The 25,260-nt window shown below is 39.0% G+C and overlaps 1 protein-coding gene across 1 annotated transcript in view; it reads right to left on the reverse strand.

The window, feature by feature from the left end:
- Positions 1–25,260, reverse strand: part of CDH8 (cadherin 8) — a 658,573-nt gene that overhangs the window by 205,493 nt on the left and 427,820 nt on the right. The window contains exon 6 of the mRNA XM_053699570.1: positions 24,569–24,756. Coding sequence (XP_053555545.1) covers positions 24,569–24,756 — 188 coding nt within the window. The remainder of the gene's footprint in view (positions 1–24,568; positions 24,757–25,260) is intronic.

Genomic DNA, 25,260 nt, shown 5'->3' on the forward strand with positions numbered 1-25,260 from the left:
CCTCCAACAAAGTAGGATCGAAGGTAGTGCTAGCCTTTCCAAATGCGCACATCCAAGGTAGACAAAACTTACAGCAATGGATTTACAAACACAGAGCTAGTACAATTGGACATGCTCCTGCAACAGCAAATAAAGCAACCCTAAGGAAACTAATATTAGTGCCACCACCCAAATGCTGCAACAAACAGGTTACTGGTTGCATGCGACAGAAAACCACTTAACTCACATGAGAAAGAGGAAGATAAGCCCTCAGCAACAGCTTCAAGGTAAGAAGCAGACCCTCCCACAACATTGCAATTTAAGTTGACATACACCACCTTGACCTTACAGGGAATGTTACCCTTAAAGGGATAGGAAAGTCAAAATTAAACTTGCATGATTCCACTAGAGCATGTAATTTTAAGACACTTTTAAATTCATTTATATTTTCAAATGTGCTTTGTTCTCTTGGTATCCCTTGTTAAAAAAAAATATATGCACATATCCTACACTAGTGGGAGCTAGCAGCTGATTGGTGCCTGCACACATTTGCCTCTTGTGATTGGCTAACTAGATGTGTTCATCTTGCAGCCAGTAGTGCAATGCTGTTCCTTCAGCAAAGTATAACTACAGAACAAAGCAAATTTAAAAATGGAAGTAATTTGGAAATTTTTAAAATTATATTCAAATCATGTAAGAAAAAGTTAGGGCTTCCTGTCCCTTTAAGGCTCTCCTGACTAGATCCCCCTACACTTACATTTTTTGTGTGTATAAATATCATCATTTTAATGAACTTTATTTTATTGCCAACATGTTCATAGTAAACACTATATACAGCAGTGTGAAACATGAATATCCCACTTAAAGGGACAGTCTAGCCAAAATTAAACTTTCATACTTCAGACAGAGCATTCAATTTTAAACAACTTTCCTTTACTTCTATTATCATATTTGCTCCTATCCCTAGGTAGGCTGACAGGATTTTTTGGAGTATGCAGGTGTGTTTTTAACTATGTATAACATTGATATAAACAATGTTGCAAACATTGCTGCCAGATGGCTCATGCTCTATCCAATCAATGTACATTTAAAGTGATATAAACCCATTTTTTTTCCTGATTCAGATAGAACATGTGATCTTAAACGACTTTCTAATTTACTCCTATTATAAATGTGACTTTGTTCTCTTGGTATCTTTTATTAAAAAGTAGGAACATATGCTTAGGAGTTGGCCCATTTCTGGAGCAATTGGCAGCAGTTTTGCAAGAATGTTAATCATTTGCAAGAGCACTAGATGGTAACACTATTTATTGCCATGTAGTGCTTCAAACACATACCAGGGGCGCGATCACATATACAGCGCAGGTTTTGGCGCAAGCGTGGGAACCCGCGCCACCCGTAATTTCACCTTGCACATCGGGATATTACATATACTGCACCATTAGATGCTAAACTGGCGTAAGTAGGACAAACTGGCGATCTTCTGAAATACACATTTTAGTTGTCGCAAGTAACTTACGCCAGTATTTTAACCACGGAAAGTGTCAATAAAGAGTAGTTTTATGCAAATTAGGCTAACACTCGTAAAAATGACCCGCGATTTCATATAAAAATGCGACACGTAATTATGCTATTCAAAATTCATATATAAACCCATATATAAAGAGATGAAGGTAATACAATTATGATTTCCCATTGTTCTCTCCTCCAAGTATTGTTGATTGTTTTGAGAACAAATATAAAGTAAATAAGCAAGTATATGTCCACAATGTGATAAAGTACCTACAAGCTCAATCCATTTGATTATGTTGTGGCTCCAAACTATTTCAAATACACAAATAAACCTTAAAAAAACAATATCATAGTATACTGTCCCTTTAACCTTGAGATGCTGCTTAAATGTATGTGTTTGTTAAGGCTTCCAGGGAGTTACGTTGCTTTTTTAGTCAGTGCAAGGGTTGCTGTGCCTGCAATTTGTGGTGAGATGAGAATGGAGTAGATTTTCTGAATTCTGAGCGCGTAAGTCCTTACGCTGTATATTGGATACCAAATTGCGCGTCTGTTCTATGTTAGTCTATGGGTAAAAAAAATTTGTCCGAAGGGTGAAATATACGCGCGTAACTTGTATGCTACGCCGCATATGAAATACCAAAATCGCGTAAAATCTGGCGTCGCCGGCTTTTGCCGGCGACGCTGCATATGTAATGGAGGCCCATATATATAATTAAATTGGAAACTTTTTTTTAAATGTTATGCTCTGTATGAATCACAAAACAAATGTTTGACTTTCATTTCCCTTTAATTTTCGCATTGCTGTCCCTTTAAATATAACATTGTTAGTTCTAGAACTATGTAGCACCCCATTTTATCAGTTCATATAGGTTTGGAGTATAGAGACACTTATATAAATTAAATGGATATAAACATTTAAAAAGAAATATTCTAATATGTTAGAGCATGTTATTATTGTACTAATGTTTATATATAACTGTGTGTTTAATCTCTTTCAAAAGGAGGGTGAGCCAACGAACAGAATCAGACACCTCAGCGTCCATTAGTGAATTATATGTATATATTTTTTCAACAAAGGATACAAAGAGAACACAGATTTAAAAATAGAAGTGAACTCAAAAGTGTCTTAAAATGACATGTCCTATACGAGTCATGAAAGTTTAATTATGACTTTCCTATCTCTTTTACTCAATGGGGCCTATTTATGAAATGTCTGTGGGACCTGATCCCACAGTGCGGATCAGGTCCGACAGACATCGCTGAATGCGGAGAGCAATACGCTCGCCGTATTCAGCATTGCACCAGCAGCTCACAAGAGCTGCTGGTGCAACGCCGCCCCCTGCAGACTCGCGGCCAATCGGCCGCCAGCAGGGGGGTGTCAATCAACCCGATCGTACTCAATCGGGTTGAATTCCGGCGATTCCTGTCCGTCTCATCAGAGCAGGAGGACAGGGTTATGGAGCAGCAGTCTTTGTGACCGCTGCTCCATAACTTGTGTTTCTGGTGAGTCTGAAGACTCGCCAGAAACACAGGCCCTCAAGCTCAATACGGCCCCCATGACTGTATACAATGTGCAGTGCATTGCTGCTCCGTCTATAGAAACAGTTGGGTTAATTAAATTAACAGCCATGACAAACCTGAAATATATTAAATACATTAAAAGGTATATTAATTAATAAAACCCCATAATGTCTTAGTTTTTTTTTTTAATTTGCAAAGTTTCTATCAAATAATTTCACACATTTTCAGATATCAAACACATTTTTTTTTCAAACCTTTGTATATAATGGTAAATTAAATGGTTTGTTCAGCTGGTTAATATGTAAGTGCCCTCAATGAAAAAGAAAGAATTAAAGGGACATAACACTCAAAATGTAAGATTATGGTGTTTCTGAAATAAATAAGGGCGATGTAAGTTAATTTTAATATACCAAAATGGATATGTCACATCCCCATTTTCATTTAGAATTTAAAAGACACTAATCAAGGTCAGCTTTTTTTTTTTCTTTTTTTTCTGATTCTGAAAATAAATAACTTTGCAGCAAAGGCTGTCTATAAATCCACTCCTTCAATTATTCTAAGTGATACCATTTAGGCATTTTTCTGTAGGTATTACACAAAATTTTGTAGTAGAAGCCACAACAACCATATTATGAGATTGAAGACAGGCAAAATCAATACTTGTGAAAACATGCCAGTGCTGTATACAAGCAGGTAAAAAAAAAAAAAAAAATCAAATATAAAATTTACTAGTTAATTAAAGGGACAATCACAGTCCTTTAGAAAAAAAAAAATATCAAATGGTTTTCAACAGAAAATCATGATTAAAAGGATATGAAACCCAAAATTGTTTCTTTAATGATTCAGATGCAGAATTATGTGATTATGTAATCACCAGCATGCGCAGATACAGGTAGCAAATCTCGACAACCACTGATTGGCCCCATCTTCATTTTCTTTTTTGCCTCCACCCGGGGGGTTCAAGGGGGCTAAATCCCCCCTTGTAAACCTCATTCCCAGAGGTTCACTTGGGGGGGGGGGTGCCAGAGGATCGTCAGGGCGTCACCCTTGAACCCCACAATTGGAGCCAAAAAATATGGCTGAAGATGGGGGAATTACAGTGCAATATACAGTGGGGCAAAAAACTATTTAGTCAGTCACCAATTGTGCAAGTTCTCCCACTTAAGAAGAGGAGAGAGGCCTGTAATTTTCATCATAGGTAAACCTCAACTATGAGAGACAAAATGTGGAAACAAATCCAAACAATCACATTGTCTGATTTGGAAATAATTTATTTGCAAATTATGGTGGAAAATAAGTATTTGGTCAATATCAAAAGTTCATCTCAATACTTTGTTATATATACTTTGTTGGCAATGACAGAGGTCAAACGTTTTCTGTAAGTCTTCACAAGGTTGTCACACACTGTTGCTGGTATGTTGGCCCATTGCTGCATACAGATCTCCTCTACAGCAGTGATGTTTTGGGGCTGTCGCTGGGCAACACAGACTTTCAACTCCCTCCAAAGGTTTTCTATGGAGTTGAGATCTGGAGACTGGCTAGGCAACTCCAGGACCTTGAAATGCTTCTTACGAAGCCACTCCTTTGTTGCCCAGGTGTTGTGTTTGGGATCATTGTCATGCTGAAAGACCCAGCCACGTTTCATCTTCAATGCCCTTGCTGATGGAAGGAGGTTTGCACTCAAAATCTCACGATACATGGCCCCATTCATTCTTTCATGTACACGGATCAGTCGTCCTGTTCCCTTTGCAGAGAAACAGCCCCAAAGCATGATGTTGCCACCCCCATGCTTCACAGTAGGTATGGTGTTCTTTGGTTGCAACTCAGCATTCTCTCTCCTCCAATGTCATATGGTCAGATGAAACCAAAGTAGAACTGTTTGGTAGAAACACAACTCGTCATGTTTCTACCAAACAGTTCTACTTTGGTTTCATCTGACCATATGAAATTCTCCCAATTTGCTTCCGGATCATCCAAATGCTCTCTAGCATACTTCAGACGGGCCTGGACATGTACTGGCTTAAGCAGGGGGACACGTCTGGCACTGCAGGATCTGAGTCCATGGCAGCGTAGTGTGTTACTGATAGTTGCCTTTGTTACGTTGGTCCCAGATCTCTGCAGGTCATTCACTAGGTCCCCCATGTGGTTCTGGGATGTTTGCTCACTGTTCTTGTGATCATTTTGACCCCACGGGTGAACTCTTGCGTGGAGCCCCAGATCGAGGGAGATTATCAGTGGTCTTGTATGTCTTCTATTTTCTAATTATTGCTCCCACAGTTTATTTTTTCACACCAAGCTGCTTGCCTATTGCAGATTCAGTCTTCCCAGCCGGGTGCAGGTCTACAATTTTGTTTCTGGTGTCCTTCAACAGCTCTTTGGTCTTCACCATAGTGGAGTTTGGAGTGTGACTGTTTGAGGTTGTGGACAGGTGTCTTTTATACTGATAACAAGGTCAAACAGGTGCCATTAATACAGGTAATGAGTGGAGGACAGAGGTGCCTCTTAAAGAAGAAGATACAGGTCTGTGAGAGGCTGAGAGCCAGAAATCTTGCTTGTTTGTAGGTGATCAAATACTTATTTTCCACCATAATATGCAAATAAATTCTTTCCAAATCAGACAATGTGATTGTCTAGATTTGTTTCCACATTTTGTCTCTCATAGTTGAGGTATACCTATGATGAAAATTACAGGCCTCTTTCATCTTCTTAAGTGGGAGAACTTGCAAAATTGGTGGCTGACTAAATACTTTTTTGCCCCACTGTATATTTGTATGATTAACAATGCATACAATGGAAGCAGCAGATCAATTCTCTTGTCGAGATTTGCTACCTGCATCTGCGCATGCTGGCGATGACATAATCGCATTCCACACATTCCTTTCAAACATATGTGATTTTGTAATTTTTAGCATGCGCATGTCGAGGTAGCAAATTTCGACAAGGTTACACTTTTCAATAGAACACCGGCACATTTCTAGAGCACTATATGGCAGCAGTATTGCAAGAATGTTATCCATTGAGATCGACCCATTAATTATATGCATTTTGCAATATACTTCAGTTTTAATTAAATAAAGCCCCTATAGTTAAAGGGACAGGCTAGTCAAAATTAAACTTTCATGATTCAGATAGGGCATGTAATTTTAAACAACTTTCCAATTTACTTCTATTATCTAATTTGCTCAATTCTTTAGATATCCTTTGTTGAAGCAATAGCAATGCACATGTGTGAGCCAATCACACAAGGCCTCTATGTGCAGCAACCAATCAGCAGCTACTGAGCATATCTAGATATGCTTTTCAGCAAGTGATATCAAGAGAATGAAGCAAATTAGATAATAGAAGTAAATTATAAAGTTGTTTAAAATGACAGGCTCTTTCTAAATCACGAAAGAAAAAATTTGGGTTTCATGTCCCTTTAAGCTGAAATACATGAACATTAAAGAGACAAAAAAAACACTTGTTTAGTTTTGCATAAAAAACTGCAGTATAGTTTCATCCTTTTTCCCCTCTAAAAATTGTATTTTCTTTTTTTTTAAAAATTGAGAACTGAAAGAGCACACTAAAGACTTTACAGCCCTAGCTCCCCTAAGGTGATAAGATAAGACACTTTAAAATAATGGAAGTCCAGATTAGCTTCTCCAAATAAGGCATTTTTCTTTTACTTTCATATGTTTCTTTAACTATTTTCTAGTTTTCTTCTGGGCATATGTAAGAGTGGACCTTTAATAATAGTGCAAGTTGATCTCCCAACAAGGGATGAGTATAAACCTTTAAAAGTTTTGTAATTTATAAGTTGCAAGTTTTTTTCTGCAACATATTAGATTCAGGACTTTTTAATGTAGGCCAATGTATGACAAGGTTTTCATACTTCACTGGTATGTTGCTTTAGTGCAAGATTTGGGATTAGTTTTTTTTGTCTCTTTAAAGGAACAGTAAAGTCAATATTAAACTTTAAAGTTTCAGATAGAGCCATGCAATTTTAAACAAATTTCCTATTTACTTATATAATTTGCTATAATTAATCTTTTGGTATGTTTTATTGAAAAGCATGACAAGGTAGGCTCAGAAGCAGCAATGAACTACTGAGACCTAGCTACTGATGAATAGCTGCACATATATATCTCTTGTCTTTTGCTTACCTTATGTGTTCAGCTAGCTCCCAGTAGTGCATTGCTGCTCATTAAACAAAGGATAACAAAAGAATAAAGCAAATTTGGTTATAGAAGAAAATTGGAAAGTTGTGTAGAATTGTATTATCTGAATCATGAAAGAAACAAATTGGGTTTGTGTCCCTTTTAACATTTTTTTTTATTCACTCTAGCAGTGGCATTTTTAATAGAATAATTCTGCAAACAAAAGGTAACTGTTAGTATGCTTTGCATTTCATGTGCAGGTACAAAACGCGAAATCCAGAATTCCAAAATACAAACTTTTTAATTAATATTTTTAAAAAAAAAAAAATCACCAAAAATGACTATGTTTTCCTGCCTGTAAATCACAATATTCTCTTCCTGTCTCTTTGGTTTGTTTTATTGTGTTCTGAAATGCAAATAGTCTATATTTATTTAAACAACAAATATTACCTTTCTAAATACAATACTGTACTGTACTATCTTGCTGCGGCTACTACTAAAGTATTGCAAATGATATATAACTATCTTTAGGTTGCATGTATAAGTTGTATTATGACAAGTAAATATTGTTTAAAATACTTAAATTACATTATTCCCTAGATTTTTCTTTGCATAAATGTTTTCTAGATGATCCATTTATATAGCCCATCTGAGAGTTTTTTGTAACAATGTACAGTTTTTCTTATTTTTTTAATAACATTGTGCTGGTTTCCAGACTCCAACCAAGCCCCAAAGTGTCAGATGTATACATGCGTTTACAGACCACCGCTGGCTCCTGTCTGTCTAATCTATAATTTTATATGCAGAGGAAAGGAGGGAGGTATCTTCACCCAGTCCCTTTCACTTAGTGTTCCAGCTAATCTTATCAACAACAGTGCTAAAATTGGGGCTTCTAAGTAGGTTTTTAAAAGGTATTATACTGGATTTTTATATCAGTACCTGTGCATATTCTTCTTTATAGTAGTGTCTATTACATGGTGCTATATGAAAATTGGTGTATACTGTCCATTTAAGATATTGTTATTTATACTTGATTCCATCCTCTCCCTAAACTGTCCCATTTTACAGATGCAAAGATATAAATATTCAAAAAATCCAAACTATTCTGAAATCAAAATCTTTTCTGGTCCCAAGCAGTTTGGATAAAGGGTTTTCTACCTGTACAATCTAAGGCCTAGATTTAGAGTTCGGCGGTAGCCGTCAAAACCAGCGTTAGAGGCTCCTAACGCTGGTTTTGGGCGCCCGCTGGTATTTGGAGTCAGTGATTAAAGGGTCTAACGCTCACTTTTCAGCCGCGACTTTTCCATACCGCAGATCCCCCTACGCCATTTGCGTAGCCTATATTTTCAATGGGATCTTTCTAACGCTGGTATTTAGAGTCGTTTCTGCAGTGAGCGTTAGAGCTCTAACGACAAGATTCCAGCCGCCTGAAAATAGCAGGAGTTAAGAGCTTTCTGGCTAACGCCGGTTCATAAAGCTCTTAACTACTGTACCCTAAAGTATACTAACACCCATAAACTACCTATGTACCCCTAAACCGAGCTCCCCCCACATCGCCGCCACTCGATTAAAATTTTTAACCCCTAATCTGCCGACCGCCACCTACGTTATACTTATGTACCCCTAATCTGCTACCCCTAACACCGCCGACCCCTATATTATATTTATTAACCCCTAATCTGCCCCCCTCAACGTTGCCGACACCTGCCTACACTTATTAACCCCTAATCTGCCGAGCGGACCTGAGCGCTACTATAATAAAGTTATTAACCCCTAACCCGCCTCACTAACCCTATCATAAATAGTATTAACCCCTAATCTGCCCTCCCTAACATCGCCGACACCTAACTTCAATTATTAACCCCTAATCTGCCGACCGGAGCTCACCGCTATTCTAATAAATGTATTAACCCCTAAAGCTAAGTCTAACCCTAACACTAACACCCCCCTAAATTAAATATAATTTTTATCTAACGAAATAAATTAACTCTTATTAAATAACTTATTCCTATTTAAAGCTAAATACTTACCTGTAAAATAAATCCTAATATAGCTACAATATAAATTATAATTATATTATAGCTATTTTAGGATTAATATTTATTTTACAGGCAACTTTGTAATTATTTTAACCAGGTACAATAGCTATTAAATAGTTAAGAACTATTTAATAGTTACCTAGTTAAAATAATAACAAATTTACCTGTAAAATAAATCCTAACCTAAGATATAATTAAACCTAACACTACCCTATCAATAAAATAATTAAATAAACTACCTACAATTACCTACAATTAACCTAACACTACACTATCAATAAATTAATTAAATACAATTGCTACAAATAAATACAATTAAATAAACTAGCTAAAGTACAAAAAATAAAAAAGAACTAAGTTACAGAAAATAAAAAAATATTTACAAACATAAGAAAAATATTACAACAATTTTAAACTAATTACACCTACTCTAAGCCCCCTAATAAAATAACAAAGCCCCCCAAAATAAAAAATTCCCTACCCTATTCTAAATTAAAAAAGTTACAAGCTCTTTTACCTTACCAGCCCTGAACAGGGCCCTTTGCGGGGCATGCCCCAAGAATTTCAGCTCTTTTGCCTGTAAAAAAAAACATACAATACCCCCCCCCAACATTACAACCCACCACCCACATACCCCTAATCTAACCCAAACCCCCCTTAAATAAACCTAACACTAATCCCCTGAAGATCTTCCTACCTTGTCTTCACCATCCAGGTATCACCGATCCGTCCTGGCTCCAAGATCTTCATCCAACCCAAGCGGGGGTTGGCGATCCATAATCCGGTGCTCCAAAGTCTTCCTCCTATCCGGCAAGAAGAGGACATCCGGACCGGCAAACATCTTCTCCAAGCGGCATCTTCGATCTTCTTCCATCCGGTGCGGAGCGGGTCCATCTTGAAGCAGGCGACGCGGATCCATCCTCTTCTTCCGATGTCTCCCGACTAATGACTGTTCCTTTAAGGGACGTCATCCAAGATGGTGTCCCTCGAATTCCGATTGGCTGATAGGATTCTATCAGCCAATCGGAATTAAGGTAGGAATTTTCTGATTGGCTGATGGAATCAGCCAATCAGAATCAAGTTCAATCCGATTGGCTGATCCAATCAGCCAATCAGATTGAGCTCGCATTCTATTGGCTGTTCCGATCAGCCAATAGAATGCGAGCTCAATCTGATTGGCTGATTGGATCGGCCAATCGGATTGAACTAGATTCTGATTGGCTGATTCCATCAGCCAATCAGAAAATTCCTACCTTAATTCCGATTGGCTGATAGAATCCTATCAGCCAATCGGAATTCGAGGGACGCCATCTTGGATGACGTCCCTTAAAGGAACAGTCATTAGTCGGGAGACATCGGAAGAAGAGGATGGATCCGCGTCGCCTGCTTCAAGATGGACCCGCTCCGCACCGGATGGAAGAAGATCGAAGATGCCGCTTGGAGAAGATGTTTGCCGGTCCGGATGTCCTCTTCTTGCCGGATAGGAGGAAGACTTTGGAGCACCGGATTATGGATCGCCAACCCCCGCTTGGGTTGGATGAAGATCTTGGAGCCAGGACGGATCGGTGATACCTGGATGGTGAAGACAAGGTAGGAAGATCTTCAGGGGATTAGTGTTAGGTTTATTTAAGGGGGGTTTGGGTTAGATTAGGGGTATGTGGGTGGTGGGTTGTAATGTTGGGGGGGGGTATTGTATGTTTTTTTTTACAGGCAAAAGAGCTGAAATTCTTGGGGCATGCCCCGCAAAGGGCCCTGTTCAGGGCTGGTAAGGTAAAAGAGCTTGTAACTTTTTTAATTTAGAATAGGGTAGGGAATTTTTTATTTTGGGGGGCTTTGTTATTTTATTAGGGGGCTTAGAGTAGGTGTAATTAGTTTAAAATTGTTGTAATATTTTTCTTATGTTTGTAAATATTTTTTTATTTTCTGTAACTTAGTTCTTTTTTATTTTTTGTACTTTAGCTAGTTTATTTAATTGTATTTATTTGTAGCAATTGTATTTAATTAATTTATTGATAGTGTAGTGTTAGGTTAATTGTAGGTAATTGTAGGTAGTTTATTTAATTATTTTATTGATAGGGTAGTGTTAGGTTTAATTATATCTTAGGTTAGGATTTATTTTACAGGTAAATTTGTTATTATTTTAACTAGGTAACTATTAAATAGTTCTTAACTATTTAATAGCTATTGTACCTGGTTAAAATAATTACAAAGTTGCCTGTAAAATAAATATTAATCCTAAAATAGCTATAATATAATTATAATTTATATTGTAGCTATATTAGGATTTATTTTACAGGTAAGTATTTAGCTTTAAATAGGAATAAGTTATTTAATAAGAGTTAATTTATTTCGTTAGATAAAAATTATATTTAATTTAGGGGGGTGTTAGTGTTAGGGTTAGACTTAGCTTTAGGGGTTAATCCATTTATTAGAATAGCGGTGAGCTCCGATCGGAAGTTTAGGGGTTAATAATTGAAGGTAGGTGTCGGCGATGTTAGGGAGGGCAGATTAGGGGTTAATACTATTTATGATAGGGTTAGTGAGGCGGATTAGGGGTTAATAACTTTATTATAGTAGCGCTCAGGTCCGCTCGGCAGATTAGGGGTTAATAAGTGTAGGTAGGTGTCGGCGACGTTGTGGGGGGCAGATTAGGGGTTAATAAATATAACATAGGGGTCGGCGATGTTAGGGCAGCAGATTAGGGGTTAATAAGTGTAAGTTTAGGGGTGTTTAGACTCGGGGTACATGTTAGGGTGTTAGGTGCAGACGTAGGAAGTGTTTCCCCATAGGAATCAATGGGGCTGCGTTAGGAGCTGAACGCTGCTTTTTTGCAGGTGTTAGGTTTTTTTTCAGCTCAAACAGTCCCATTGTTTCCTATGGGAGAATCGTGCACGAGCACGTTTTTGAGGCCGGCCGCGTCCGTAAGCAACTCTGGTATCGAGAGTTGCATTTGCGGTAAAAATGCTCTACGCTCCTTTTTTGGAGCCTAACGCAGCATTTGTTTTAACTCTCGATACCAGAGTTAAATTTATGGTGCGGCCAGAAAAAAGCCCGCGGAGCGTTAACAGCCCTTTTACCGCCGAACTCTAAATCTAGGCCTAAATATCCCTTTAAGGCACTAGCTTTAATTTGCAGTGATATATGAAGACAAACAATAATATCCTACAATGGAAATACAAAATCTATAAATGACAACATTATACTATTTTTGTATTCCAAAGACATACGATTATGTTAGGCAACCAACGAAGGTCAGTAATTTAATGATAATAGTTCCTACAGGCTTTGTTTGAGAATTCTGCAGAAATTAATCTCTTAACATTACTTTATATTTTATTGCTGCAGGCTTCTCAGAAGAAGGGCATAATGTTGTAACTTGAAACCAGGTTGTTTCTTTAGGTTATAAAAGCAACAGCTATGATAACAATAGAAAAATGCTTTGAAAGTATATTTTAGGCTTTCAATGTCTAATATATATTTTCTCAATGGGGAAACCTGTATCACTACTGACAATTATATTTCCAATGATTTTATGACTGGTTGAAAGGAACACATTGTATCTTTACAAAAGCAATGCATCTTCCAATGGCACTATTTTCTAGCAACTCAGATATTTTCTGATCCCAATAAAACTCAGTTTTCTTAAGCTTGCCAAGAATGAACAGACAGTGGTGATTTTGGTCTAATAGTGTAAGGTTAAATCTTGGATATTGATTTAGTTTTATTTAAAAAAAACAAAAAAAAAACGTATAAACCACTAGGGAAATATAAGGTATAACAAAATACCTGGCTGATGGTGGATTCTTTCCTGGCTGTATGGACACCTGGTGTAGCTAAAATACATTTGTGTACTTTGACCTATCATGTTAATTTAAAGGGACACTCAAGCCAAAATAAACTTTTATGATTCAGATAGAGCATGCAGTTTTAAGACACTTTCCAATTTACATCCATTATCAGATATTGCACAGTCTTTTTATATACACAATTTCTGGGGAACAACATCCTACTGAGCATGTGCAAAGCTCACAAGGTATATGTATACTAGTCTGTGATTGGCTAATGGCTTTCACATGATACAGGGGGCCGTAAAATGGGAGAAAAAATAAATTTGTCAGAAAAGAAAACCTACTGCTTATTTGAATTTCAGAGTAAGTACCTTTTTATTATGTACGTGTTAATCATGTAATTCTACTGCATTGAGTGGTCCTTTAAGGAATACTGGCACAATAATGGTTGTTTGGTAAAGTCATTATTCTACCTCAATTTACTGTAGCAGGTCCTGTACATTCCAGCAACGAGAATGCAAACAATTGCTACCTGCACCAGATTGTGCCATAAAAATATTTAACCAATCACAGTAGTAGTTTTTCTTTTACACCTGGCTTTGTGTAAAGTCCTTAGACTGAACTCAGTGTGGGTAGATGAAACATAAATGTTATGCTGCATCAAGTTAGCAATGGTACCTACATATATATGATTGGTTCCAACAATTTAAAGTATTTTAGGGTACTCTTAAAGGTAAATTAAGACCTCTTGAAATTAACTTTAAAGGGACAGTCTAGTCAAAATTAAACTTTCATGATTCAGATAGGGCATGCAAATTAAAACAAGTTTAAAATGTATTTTTTACCATCAAATTTGCTTTGTTCTCTTGGTATTCTTTGTTAAATGCTAAACCTAGCTAGGCTCATATGCTAATAATATCTAAGCCCTTGAAGGAAGCCTCTTATCTCAGTGCATTTTGACAGTTTTTTAAAGCTAGACAGCACTAGTTCATGTGTGCCATATGGATAGCATTGTGCTCACTCCCGTGGAGTTTATGAGTCACCACTGATTGGCTTAAATGCAAGTCTGTCAAAGAATTGAAATAAGTAGGCAGTATGCAGAGCCTTTGATACAAGGTAATCACAGAGGTAAAATGTATATTAATATAACCGTGTTGGTTATGTAAAACTGTGGAACGGGTAATAATAATGGGATTAACATTTTTTTTTATACAATAAAAATTCTGGAGTAGACTGTCCCATTAACTGCAACACAGTATTTCACATAATGTCATTAAAGGAACATAACAGTGCAAACAAATGCTCAATTGCACTAAACTGCATGGAAATAACCATGCAATGCACTAATGGGACTTGGCTAAACACACTTGATGACCGATGTGTGTATAACCATCAATCTCCAGCTAGCTCCCAGTAGTGCATTACTACATATGTCTTTCAACAAAGTATAAAAAAGTGTAAGAAGTAAATTTGAGGTGGATTAGCCTAGCAGAGGCATTTAGGATGGATTGAAGAGGCGGGAGAGAGGGAGGCCAGTTAGTAGGTTATTACAGTAGTCAAGTCGGGAAATTACCGGGGAGTGGATTAGCTGTGTAGTAGGTTCAGCATTTAGAAACAGACACATTTTGAAGATATTGCGTAGGTGGTTGCAACAGGATGAAGAGAGCAATTGGATGTGGGGTATGAAGGACAGATTGGAGTCAAGTGTAACTCCTAGGCAGCGGACTTGGGGTGATGGGAAGACAGTGGTGTCCCTAAAAGTGATTGAAAAATTAGAAATCTGGGTAGAATTAGAGAGGGGATTAGAAGGAGCTCAGTCTTGGACATGTTGATTTTTAGGTGGTGCCAGATTAGCAGACACTGATGTGAGAAAGAACAGAAGGAGAGAGTGCAGGGGTGGATAGGTAGATCTGAGTATTATCAAAATAGAGCTGATAGTTGAAGCCATAGCCAGTGAGGAAGTATAAATAGAGAAGAGTAGAGGACCTAGAACAGAGCCTTAAGGTACGCCAACACACAGAGGTAATGGATAGGAGGAGTCGCCAGCAAAGGAGACAGAAAAGGACCTATTAGAGAGATAAGAGTGGATCCAGGAGAGGACAGTGTCAGAGAGCCCAAGGGAGCTGAGAGTCCGTAGGAGAAGGGGATGGTCAATGGAGTCAAAGGCAGCAGACAGGTCAAGTAAGATAAGTATTGAGTAGTGGCCATTGTTTTTAACAGAAAGAAGATTGTTAGTAACCTTGGTGAAGGAAGTTTCAGTTGAGTGTTGGGGACTGAAGCCAGATTGCAAGGGGTCAAGCAATGAGTTGGAGGACAAGAAGTGGGTTAGGTGATCGAAAAACATAAATTATGCTTACCTGATAATTTTCTTTTCTTCCAATGGAAAGAGTCCACAGCTGCATTAATTACGTTTGGGAAATAAGAACCTGGCCACCAGGAGGAGGCAAAGACACCCCAGCCAAAGGTTTAAATACTCCTCCCACTTCCCTCATCCCACAGTCATTCTGCCGAGGAACAAGGAACAGTAGAAGAAATATCAGGGTGAAAAGGAATAAAAAATAAAGACGCCCCACATAAAAAAAGACGAATGGGGAACTGTGGACTCTCTCCATCGGAAGAAAAGAAAATTATCAGGTAAGCATAATTTATGTTTTTCTTTCTAAATGGAAAGAGTCCACAGCTGCATTCATTATTTTTAGGGAAATAATACCCAAGCTATAGAGAACACTTAAAAAAAACGGGAGGGTACAATAGGCGGCCTATTCTGAGGGCACCAGGACTGAAAACCACTACCCAACAAAAAACCCTTCTTCGTCCAAAGTCGAGAAAAACAGAAACGGAAAAGGCCCCAAGGACACTGACCAGCAGATAGCCCAGAAGCCTAGCTAGAGACAGCAACATCAGACTCAACTGAACCAACAGCTCTCTGGGAGACACCGTCGCCCAACAGTTGGTCCCCCACCACACACCCTTTACTAGCGAAAGGAACCCCAGACGAATCTCCCAAAGGAATTAGGCAAGGAAGAACCAAATGGAAACCAAAGGTTACCATAACACCAGAAAAGGAAAACCTCCAAATCAAACCCAGCTCGCAAGACCTAAATGGGTCCTGACAACAAGGGGAGGCAATGCCCAATCCAAATAGAAACCACAAAGTTTAGAACCAGGTAGCAGAACAGAGAAAAGGTTCTATCAACATCCTGCAAAGGATTGGAAGAGCTAGCTAGCCCATGATCAAGGCGCAAACAGCTGCAGCTGGTTTCAAAGAGCAACCCCTCCCTTGCCAGGCAGCTAGTCAACCAGCACCTAGGGATGACTGAAAACAGAGACCAAACATCCTCCAAACTCAGAACACTGAAGTATTCAGGCAAAATTACATTAAGCAGACCCAGACAAGGTAAACACCTGAGTCAAGAACACACAGCCATCCTCAGGATAACACAGAAGAAATACTTGCTAGAAGCAGCTACCAAAATGTAGAGTGCTAAACCTCCACTACAGAAGGCACACTCTAGGCAACCGAACCGCCAGACCTACACATAGGTCTTGAAATTAAAAGGAGAGCCCAATACCTCAACGAGGATCAATGTGCCCCCAAGATCCGAGAAGAACAACAAATCCCAGAACCTAACTCCAGCCGGGCCAGCTCAGGCATCGGCAGGTCTGAAACCAGGGGACCAGATAAACCCCAGCTCAAGAAACAAGAGGAAAAGTGGCACAGCCATTACAACAGTGCTCGGATGCCCCGAAACACCACATGGAGACCAAATAAAGGCCCAACATAGACTCAAGGCTCTCTCCGAAATAGGCTAACCTGTCTGTCCCAACCTCCTGAGACAGGAGAAGCCCTAAGATAGGGACCACACTTCCGAAAGAAGGATATAAGCCCCCCAGACAAACGGGGCCAGCAAAAGGGCTGGAAGGACAGAGCACCTGTCCCCAGATCTTAATAAACCTCCAGGGAGACCCATAGTCTCCTGCATTGATTCTATCTACATTAATATTTCTAAATTCATTGACAAGCTGTTACAGCCAGAATTCATTAAAATGGCAAGCTATTTGAGAGATACGGGACATTTTTTGAATAGAGCTAAGTTGTTGGAATTTCCCTCCAATAGATATCTACTATTCACCATGGATGTTAAAAGCTTGTACACCTCTATTAAGCACAAAAATGGGGTTGCTATTATAAACAAATCACTCATGGTGAGTGGTATATATACTAAGGCGCAATGTCAATTTGTTGAAAAACTTCTTTGTCTTATTTTGCATTGGAATTATTTTCTTTTTCAGGAATAATGGTTTATTCAGGTGAAGGGTACAGCCATGGGTTCCAACGTTGCCCCATCATACGTCAATCTATATATGAATGAATTTGAAGAAAGAATGGTCTATGAGAACCATTTGCTTAAAACCTATTAAACGGTGTGGTGGCACTACATTGACGATGTGTTGTGTGGTGGGGCAACGTTGGAACCCTGGAGAGATTTGTCATGGAGCTTAACTCTTAGGTTAGGGGTTTACTATTTACTATTACATATAGTGAAGTTTTCATCCTAAGAAATTGATAGACTCTTTACCAAAGAGCTAACTTCTAAGAGTACAGAGGATAGAAAGTGATGACACTGATAGGGATTTGAGACTTAAGGAAATGAAAAGTAAGTTTCTAAAGAGGGGTTATCCCTCAAGTCTCATTAATAAAAAAAAATGAAAGAGATCCAGAGTCCCATTCCCAAAGAGGTTAAAAAGAATAAAAATGACAGGATGGTCTTTGTATCTCAGTATAGTCCCCACAGCAATAAAATCACTCAAGTGATTAAAAAAATTGGCATATACTTAAACAGTGTAACCCTCAAATTAAATTATTTCAGGAACCTCCTCTTATGGCTTTCAGATGTGTTAAAAGCATTCAAGACCATTTGGTTAGAACAGATGTAGGTCCCATAAAGAGTAATAAACAAACCTATATAGGTAGTAAAAGAAAAGGGAGCTATCCTTGTTTGGGATGTATTAGCTGTAGCTCTATAATCAAAGGCCCACATTTTTTTCATCCACAGAGTGGGAAGAGATACAACATAGAAGGCTTTTTCACATGTGATAGTGCATATGTAGTGTATTGAATTAAGTGTCTGTGTTCTCTGTTCTATTTGGGGGAAACAATTAAAAAGGTTAGGGAGTGGATGAGTCAGCACAACTCCAATATTAGGATAATAAATATTGAAGCCCCCTTGTCTAAACATTTTATAGAACAAGGTCATGGTATAAGTCAGCTCAGATGGCAAATCATTGAACAAATAAATATTCCTAGAAATGGTTTAGATAGAGAAAGGCATTTGAAGCAAAGAGAGATGTGGTGGATTCATAAATTGGAGACACTTGCACCAAAGGGTTTAAATCAAGATTTTGATTTAACTTGTTTTTTTCTAAAAGGTTATTAAGATTAGCCCTGTTTTAAAATATCAATCCTATTACATTAGAGTAAAAAGATTTTTGGATCATCCAATGTATTCTTCACTATAGTATAAGTACTTTGATTAGGAACATTTATTTTGTAACAACTGACAAATATTTTTTAGATGTTGTTGTAGGCTTAAAATTATCTTATAAGCATTTTTCTGTAACACTGGTTAATGGTTGGTACATTGTTTTTAATTTTGTTACATATGCTCTTCTAAATGTAATTCAACATAGTTGCCAATAGATGGGGCCAAAGTTTCATTCAGGAAAGTTTGGCGCAAAAAAGATTGTGTTTAAAAGAGACAAAATATTCCTATGTAACTGATAGCATGACTAAGGGGTTAATCCCCGAAACGTCGCTTGTTTTAATGGGTCTGCAATAAAGATACAAGTTTATATAACTAGAAGTGCTGGTGTCATTGTGTACATATGTCCCCAGAACACAGCCATAAGCTGAACCGAGGGAACAAATCTCCAACGTCCTGATCTGGAAGGAATCCCCTGATGAATTGAACTTGCTAGCACACAGACAAGGTGCCATAGCTGCAGTGGTTCAACAGTGAAACCTTTGCTTGCAGAGCAGCGAAGCCATCAAACTATTTCAGCAAGCCGACCAAGGGAAACCAACCAATAGGCAAAAGGCAAGACCAAGGGGCATCGGCAACCAGAAAAACCTGGCCAACTGAACCAGTTCAACTAGTAAACAGCTTGCTAGCACACATTCAAGGTGCAAATAGCTGCAGCTGATTTCAGACTGCAAACCTTCCGCTTGCTAGGCAGCTAAGCTAACCATCAGGCTACTACAGCTGGCTGTACACAGTCTGGTAGAACCCACAATGGGATCCACCAAGGAAACACTGAGTGAGAACCTCAGCCACCGGAAGAACCAGAGCGAGGAAGGGTCTGAGCCCCCAAACAAATAAGAACCCGGAAATTGAAATCCCCCGTCTGATATAAAAACCAGACCCCTGGGAGATAACCATACAATGTCCAAGTAAAATGGACAATGAGAAATACTTAGGAAGCAAAGACCAAGAACATGGGGCTACCTCAAGGGTAAATTCACTCAAACAAAGGCTAATTTCCACATCACCCCCCTAAAAACAGAGGAGAAGATGAAAGAAGGATACAAAGCATCCCCCAGCTCCGGGGAAGAAACCCTAAACAGAGCTCAAGGAGACCACACTGCCCATGTCCCTACAAAGGAACCAACTCCAGAAGGGAACCAGGTCCCCCAAAGGAACCCGAGGAATGGACGAAGTCCAAAAGGTCTCAAGAAGAGAACCATAGCAGGAACAAGTCCAAGGACAATTCCAGAGCCTTTAGAAGGCCAAACCATCCAAAATGGCAGTAAGGAGACTCTAAGCCACCCGGTCAACCTTATTGAAGGCTGAATACAGATTGACACAAGCCTCCCTGCCATACGGATCCTTTTAGAGAGCTTAGCTGAACTTGTAAAGAAAAACAAGAAAACACACAAATAATAATTGTGAGCACTCAGCACCCCACCCGGACCAGCCAGGCAGAATAGGCGCCACGTGTCTGAATAAGCCACAGGACAGTCTAAATCCCAGCAGGGCCTTCCACAGCTTGGGTCATAAATGTCAAGCGGCCTAAATCCTCCCTCAGAGGGGAAGGTAAAACAGACAAACATAGGACTAACGTGTCCCTTAACAAACTTCCGAAGAAGCAACCAGAGAGAATCGATCTCAGAAGTTCCAGAAGGAAACACATAATCGAAAATAAAAGACATCCTAACTGGATAAAGGAAAATATAAGGCAACTGGTAGATTAAGGCCCAGGAAGAAAACAGGCATACCCGCAGGACCAACCACACAGAACCCTGAACTTCCAAGAAAAACTGGGAAATATCTAATGAGGTGAGCCATTCAAAGTAGAATACTGTTTATTTCCATAACCGTTAAGGATAGGATCCTCTAATAACTCAAAAACGTGTCTGAGTATAACGCGAAGACGTGCTAATCTGTAACGAAAGGCACAACACTCAGGGACAGCTACACCCGCAGGGAACTGTATAGGCCCACCCACGGCCGGTAGAACCCGGAACAATCGGGGCATGAGTACAAATGCAGATAAACGTCTGGACTTTGCAGACGCATAATCGCCAAAAATATGTGAAAGTGAAAACGAGCTGCAACCTCTGGGGGGAACAAGCCGCCCTGTAAGGAGGGATAAACATAATCTGGGTTACCCGCATGTGTAGTAGTAGGGAGTGGTAGGGAACTTGCCTCTCAGAGGACAGAACCCCCAGAGGTGGATGGCTCAGCAGACCCCTGCTTCCCCGAGCCCGAGGAACAGGGCACTCTAATACAGCATATTGAACATAACTGTTTGACCTGTGTCAATGGGGCCAATTCGCATTCTTCACAAAAATGAAGAATCTGAATCTGAAATTTGAACAGTCTCAGCATCAGAATCCTCCATAACTAGATAGAGAATTAAAGAATATGGACTAAAGAAAAAAACTTAAACGGCACCTGACCCACACAATGGCTGGGACACTCACCACCTCCTAGAACCAGACACTAGCAGACTCAAATTTTTCAGTCGCCACACGGTCAGGAATGCGGAAATGGAAGACCAGAACATAAACACGTCCAGTCACAAGGTGAACCGTACAGTCCAAAAAAGCACGCCCAGCCATAAGATTGTGTCACTCTCAAAGGCCTTTATGTTCTAAGCCAAGAGCCCAGTTAACACTACACATAAGCAGATTGAATCACATAACAAACATGATTAAAAAAAACCCTGTTCAATAATCCCCCTCAGGAGATATTAACCCTCGATTCCAAGATACCAAAGGAGCCTCGCTGAGACCCTATATATACTTAATAAGTCCCGCAAGATAGTTCCTTAGGGGAAACAAAAAGTTATAGTACATTCTGATGAAGTAAAATGAAACAATCTTATCGGAATCTATGCAGTGGAACAGGAACACAGCATTTAAGTGTGATGAATAGTAGCAGTGCCTCCACCATGGACTTGAGAAAAGAAAGCAGGCAGCGAAGCGAAGCGAAGTTCGACAACGCTGATTGCTTGTGGAGCTGCTTGTGGAGCTGTTAATATGAGTCAGGATGATTTCGCAGAAAGACTCTCCCTGCATCTCCGGACTCTAACTCTCATCCAGGCCCTCACTGAGAGGCTGATAGGATTACTTAAAGCTCCTGACCCATGTCAAAGAGTACTACCCTCCATAAGAGACCAAACAAACTTCTGACACTTCTCTGCCAACCTCCTGGGGACGAAAGGCAAAGAATGACTGGGGGGATGAGGGAAGTGGGAGGAGAATGTAAGCCTTTGGCTGGGGTGTCTTTGCCTCCTCCTGGTGTCCAGGTTCTTATTTCCCAAAAGTAATGAATACAGCTGTGGACTCTTTCCATTTAGGAAGAAAACTAGTTTTCCCAGGACTTTTGAAGCTAGGGGAAGCAGTGATATCGGGTGGTAGTTTGCAGGAGAATTGGGGCTGAGAGAGGGTTTTTTGAGGACGGGGTGACCCTCGCATTTTTGAAGGAAGATGGGAATGATCCGGTAGTAAAGGATAGGTTGAATATTTGAGTAACAGCTGGAGTGAGGGTAGAAGACACGGAAGGTATTAGATGTGAAGGGATAGAGTCAAGTGGGCAGGTAGTGAGGTGTCAGGAAGACAGTAGGGAACTCACTTCATTCTCAGTGGTTGGTGGGAAGGTGCTGAGAGTGGTTGAGGGGGTGGCCGGGGGCAGAGATGGAAGGTTGCAGTCTTGTTTTGGGATATTACTTTGGATGGTAAGTGTTTTGTTGAAAAACTAGTCTGCCAGGTCTTGAGCACTAAAGGCAGATGAAGGGGGTGGTGCAGATGGATAGAGGATAGAGTTGAAAATGGAGAAGAGACATTTAGGGTTTGAGGAGTGAGTAGATATAAGAGAAGAGCAGTAAGTTTGCTTTGCTAAGTGAAGGGCAGAGGAGTAAGAATAAAGAATTAACTTATAGTGGAGGAAATCTGGTTCAGAGCGGGATTTCTTCCAGGCACGTTCAGCAGCACAGGAGCATTTTTGCAGATAGCGTGTTTGCTTAGAGTGCCAGGGTTGGAGCTGACAATGTGGGGTTTTGCGTTTTTGGCAAGTAGCAAAAGTGTTAAGTGCAGAGGAGAGAGTATTGTTATAGTGGGTTGTAGCAAGGCATTTTTGAATAAGTTTGGAATGTTGGAGAGGATCCACAGTGTGCAGATTTCTACAGGTGTAGGGACGAGGGGGGAGAAGTAGGTTAGCCTGTATATTAAGATTAAAGGTGAGCAGATGGTGGTCTGAGATGGGAAATGGGCTACAGGTGACGTCAGCGAGAAAGAAGAGGCAGGAAAATACCAAATCAATAGAGTTTCTGTCGCGGTGAGTAGGGAATAGGGTGGATTATGAGAGACCAAAGGAGTTTGTGAGTGAGAGAAGCTTAGAGGCAGCAGGGGCCGATGGGTTATCAATGGGGATGTTGAAGTCCCGAGCATTAGAGCAAGTGTATTTGTAGAGAGAAAGTGAGAAAGCCAGGCAGCAAAGTTATCAAGGAATTGGGAGGTTGGTCCAGGGAGGCGATAGATAACTGCCACCCTGAGGGAGAAGGGGGAGAACAGGTGCATGCAGTGAACTTCAAAAAGGAGAGAGATGGATGAGGATGCAGGTGTTGATAGGAGCAGGAGGGGGAGAGTAAGATACCAACACCGCCACCATGCCTCTCACCTGGCCTAGGTGTGTGACTAAAGTGGAGATCACTGTGCGTGAGAGCAGCAATGGAAGTATCGTCAGAAGAAAATACTGTGATGAGTGGTTCATTAAAGATTTAGTCACTAGGTGTTAGAGGGTGTTGTTGTGGAGGGACAAGGGTAGCCTTTGGGTGTTAGGCGGGGGTATTGTGGTATGGACTTATACTATTAGTCACTGGTTGTTTGGACATCTGACTTGAAGTAGTCATCAATTAAAATATTGGGGATAGGGCTAGAGCAGTTAAGAATATTACCATTTGAGGCAATCATGGTTAAGGGGAATGATACCCATGTGGGTTTGCAGTTAGGGATAATTACTATTAGGATGTGGTTAGGTTTCATTATGGTAAAGTGGGTTGCGATTAATTTAGCATGGTAACAATACATTTAATACAACTGTATACAATGATACAATACATATATGGAAAAGCAACAGTACATATCTCACAATAGTTCAACAAAACAACAGGAGAACCCTGTGCTTGAGAGATATAAAAGCAGTTATAACAGTCTTACAGAAAATACACTACAACTAAAAAAGGCTCTTGAACAATCTTAAAAAGTGTAAGTCAAAACAAAAGGTGAACTGCCAAATAAATGTCATAGGCTAGGAGAATGTAAAAAATGCATTAAGGAATAAATATTTATTTATGGAAAAGTATAAAGAAATATGTGGGAAGATATACATGAAAAATTACATGTCTCTAATTTTCTTTCTTTAATCTGTTAAAAAAGGTACTTTGTAGTGAGCAAACGTAGAATAGTAGTAGTGCTATTGTGTAAAAGTAAGCATTGGAAGATTAGAAATCAGACAAATGTGGTATGATGGAAAAAAATTTTTTTTTTAATTAATATAAGTTAAGATGATTTTATCTAAGTGATTCAATGAAAGAGATGCAACCTGGATAGGTGTGATGATTTTTTGAGGGAGGGAGGGAATTTGGTGATTATTTTAAGTGAAAAAAATGTTCATACAGAGGGACTGTGTACAGAGAAAATGGAAAATAAAATTGTTATTGATTCCTATAAAACCGGGAAACACTAATGTTTTCTAGCCAAGGACTACGTTTAATACTAAAATAAACCCACAAGCTAAGTGTTTACATATAGAAACATACTCTGTGTTGTGCTAATAAAAGTCTTGATTGGAGTAAACCAGAAATAATTTGACTATTATTTAAATGAGAATATGTTAACCAATAAAAAACACCAGGGTAATTTTGTTATCTCTTGTCATGCAAAAGTAAATCTGATTAGTCGCACAGCCACTCAATTATTTTTGAGCTGTCTAATTATTTTATAATACATTTTTTAATTTGCTATAAAAAATACTTTATTTTACATGCTTTAAAAAAATAATTGTAATTGTAAAAAATGTTGTAAAATTACCTTACGCAGGCGAATTAGTCCATCCTGAGTTGGAGAATCAGTAGTAACTTCAAACATGTCTCTGCCATCCCCATCAATAATATCAAATGATGACTTCGCATTTTCGCCAATATCCCTGTCATTCGCCTTTACTCGACCAATTGCATCTCCGATAGCAATATCTTCAGGCACTATAAACTGATACTGACCTTACAAAGAGGGAAACAAAATATTACAACTAAAATTTACAATACAAGTGACAAGAATATTTCAAATTATTACAGATATAAAAACACATATTATACATCTACACATTAATGCTTAAAGGGACACTGAACCCAAATTTTTTTTTTGTGATTCATATAGAGCATGCAATTTTAAACAACTTTCTAATTTACTTCTATTATCAATTTTTCTTCGTTCTATTGCTTTCTTTATTTAAAAAAGAAGGCATCTAAGCTATTTTTTTGGTTCAGACCATGGAAAGCACTTGTTTATTGGTAGGTGAATTTACCCACCAATCAGCAAGAACAACACAGTTTGTTCACCAAAAATGGGCCGGCATCTAAACTAACATTCTTGCATTTCAAATAAAGATACCCATAGAATGAAAATAATTTGATATTAGGAGTAAATTAGAAAGTTGCTTAAAATTGCATGCTTTATCTGAATCACAATAGAATAAAATTGGGTTCAGTGTCCCTTTAAATAAT

The sequence above is a fragment of the Bombina bombina genome, chromosome 1 (assembly GCF_027579735.1).
Source record: "Bombina bombina isolate aBomBom1 chromosome 1, aBomBom1.pri, whole genome shotgun sequence".
Taxonomy (NCBI): Eukaryota; Metazoa; Chordata; class Amphibia; order Anura; family Bombinatoridae; genus Bombina; species Bombina bombina.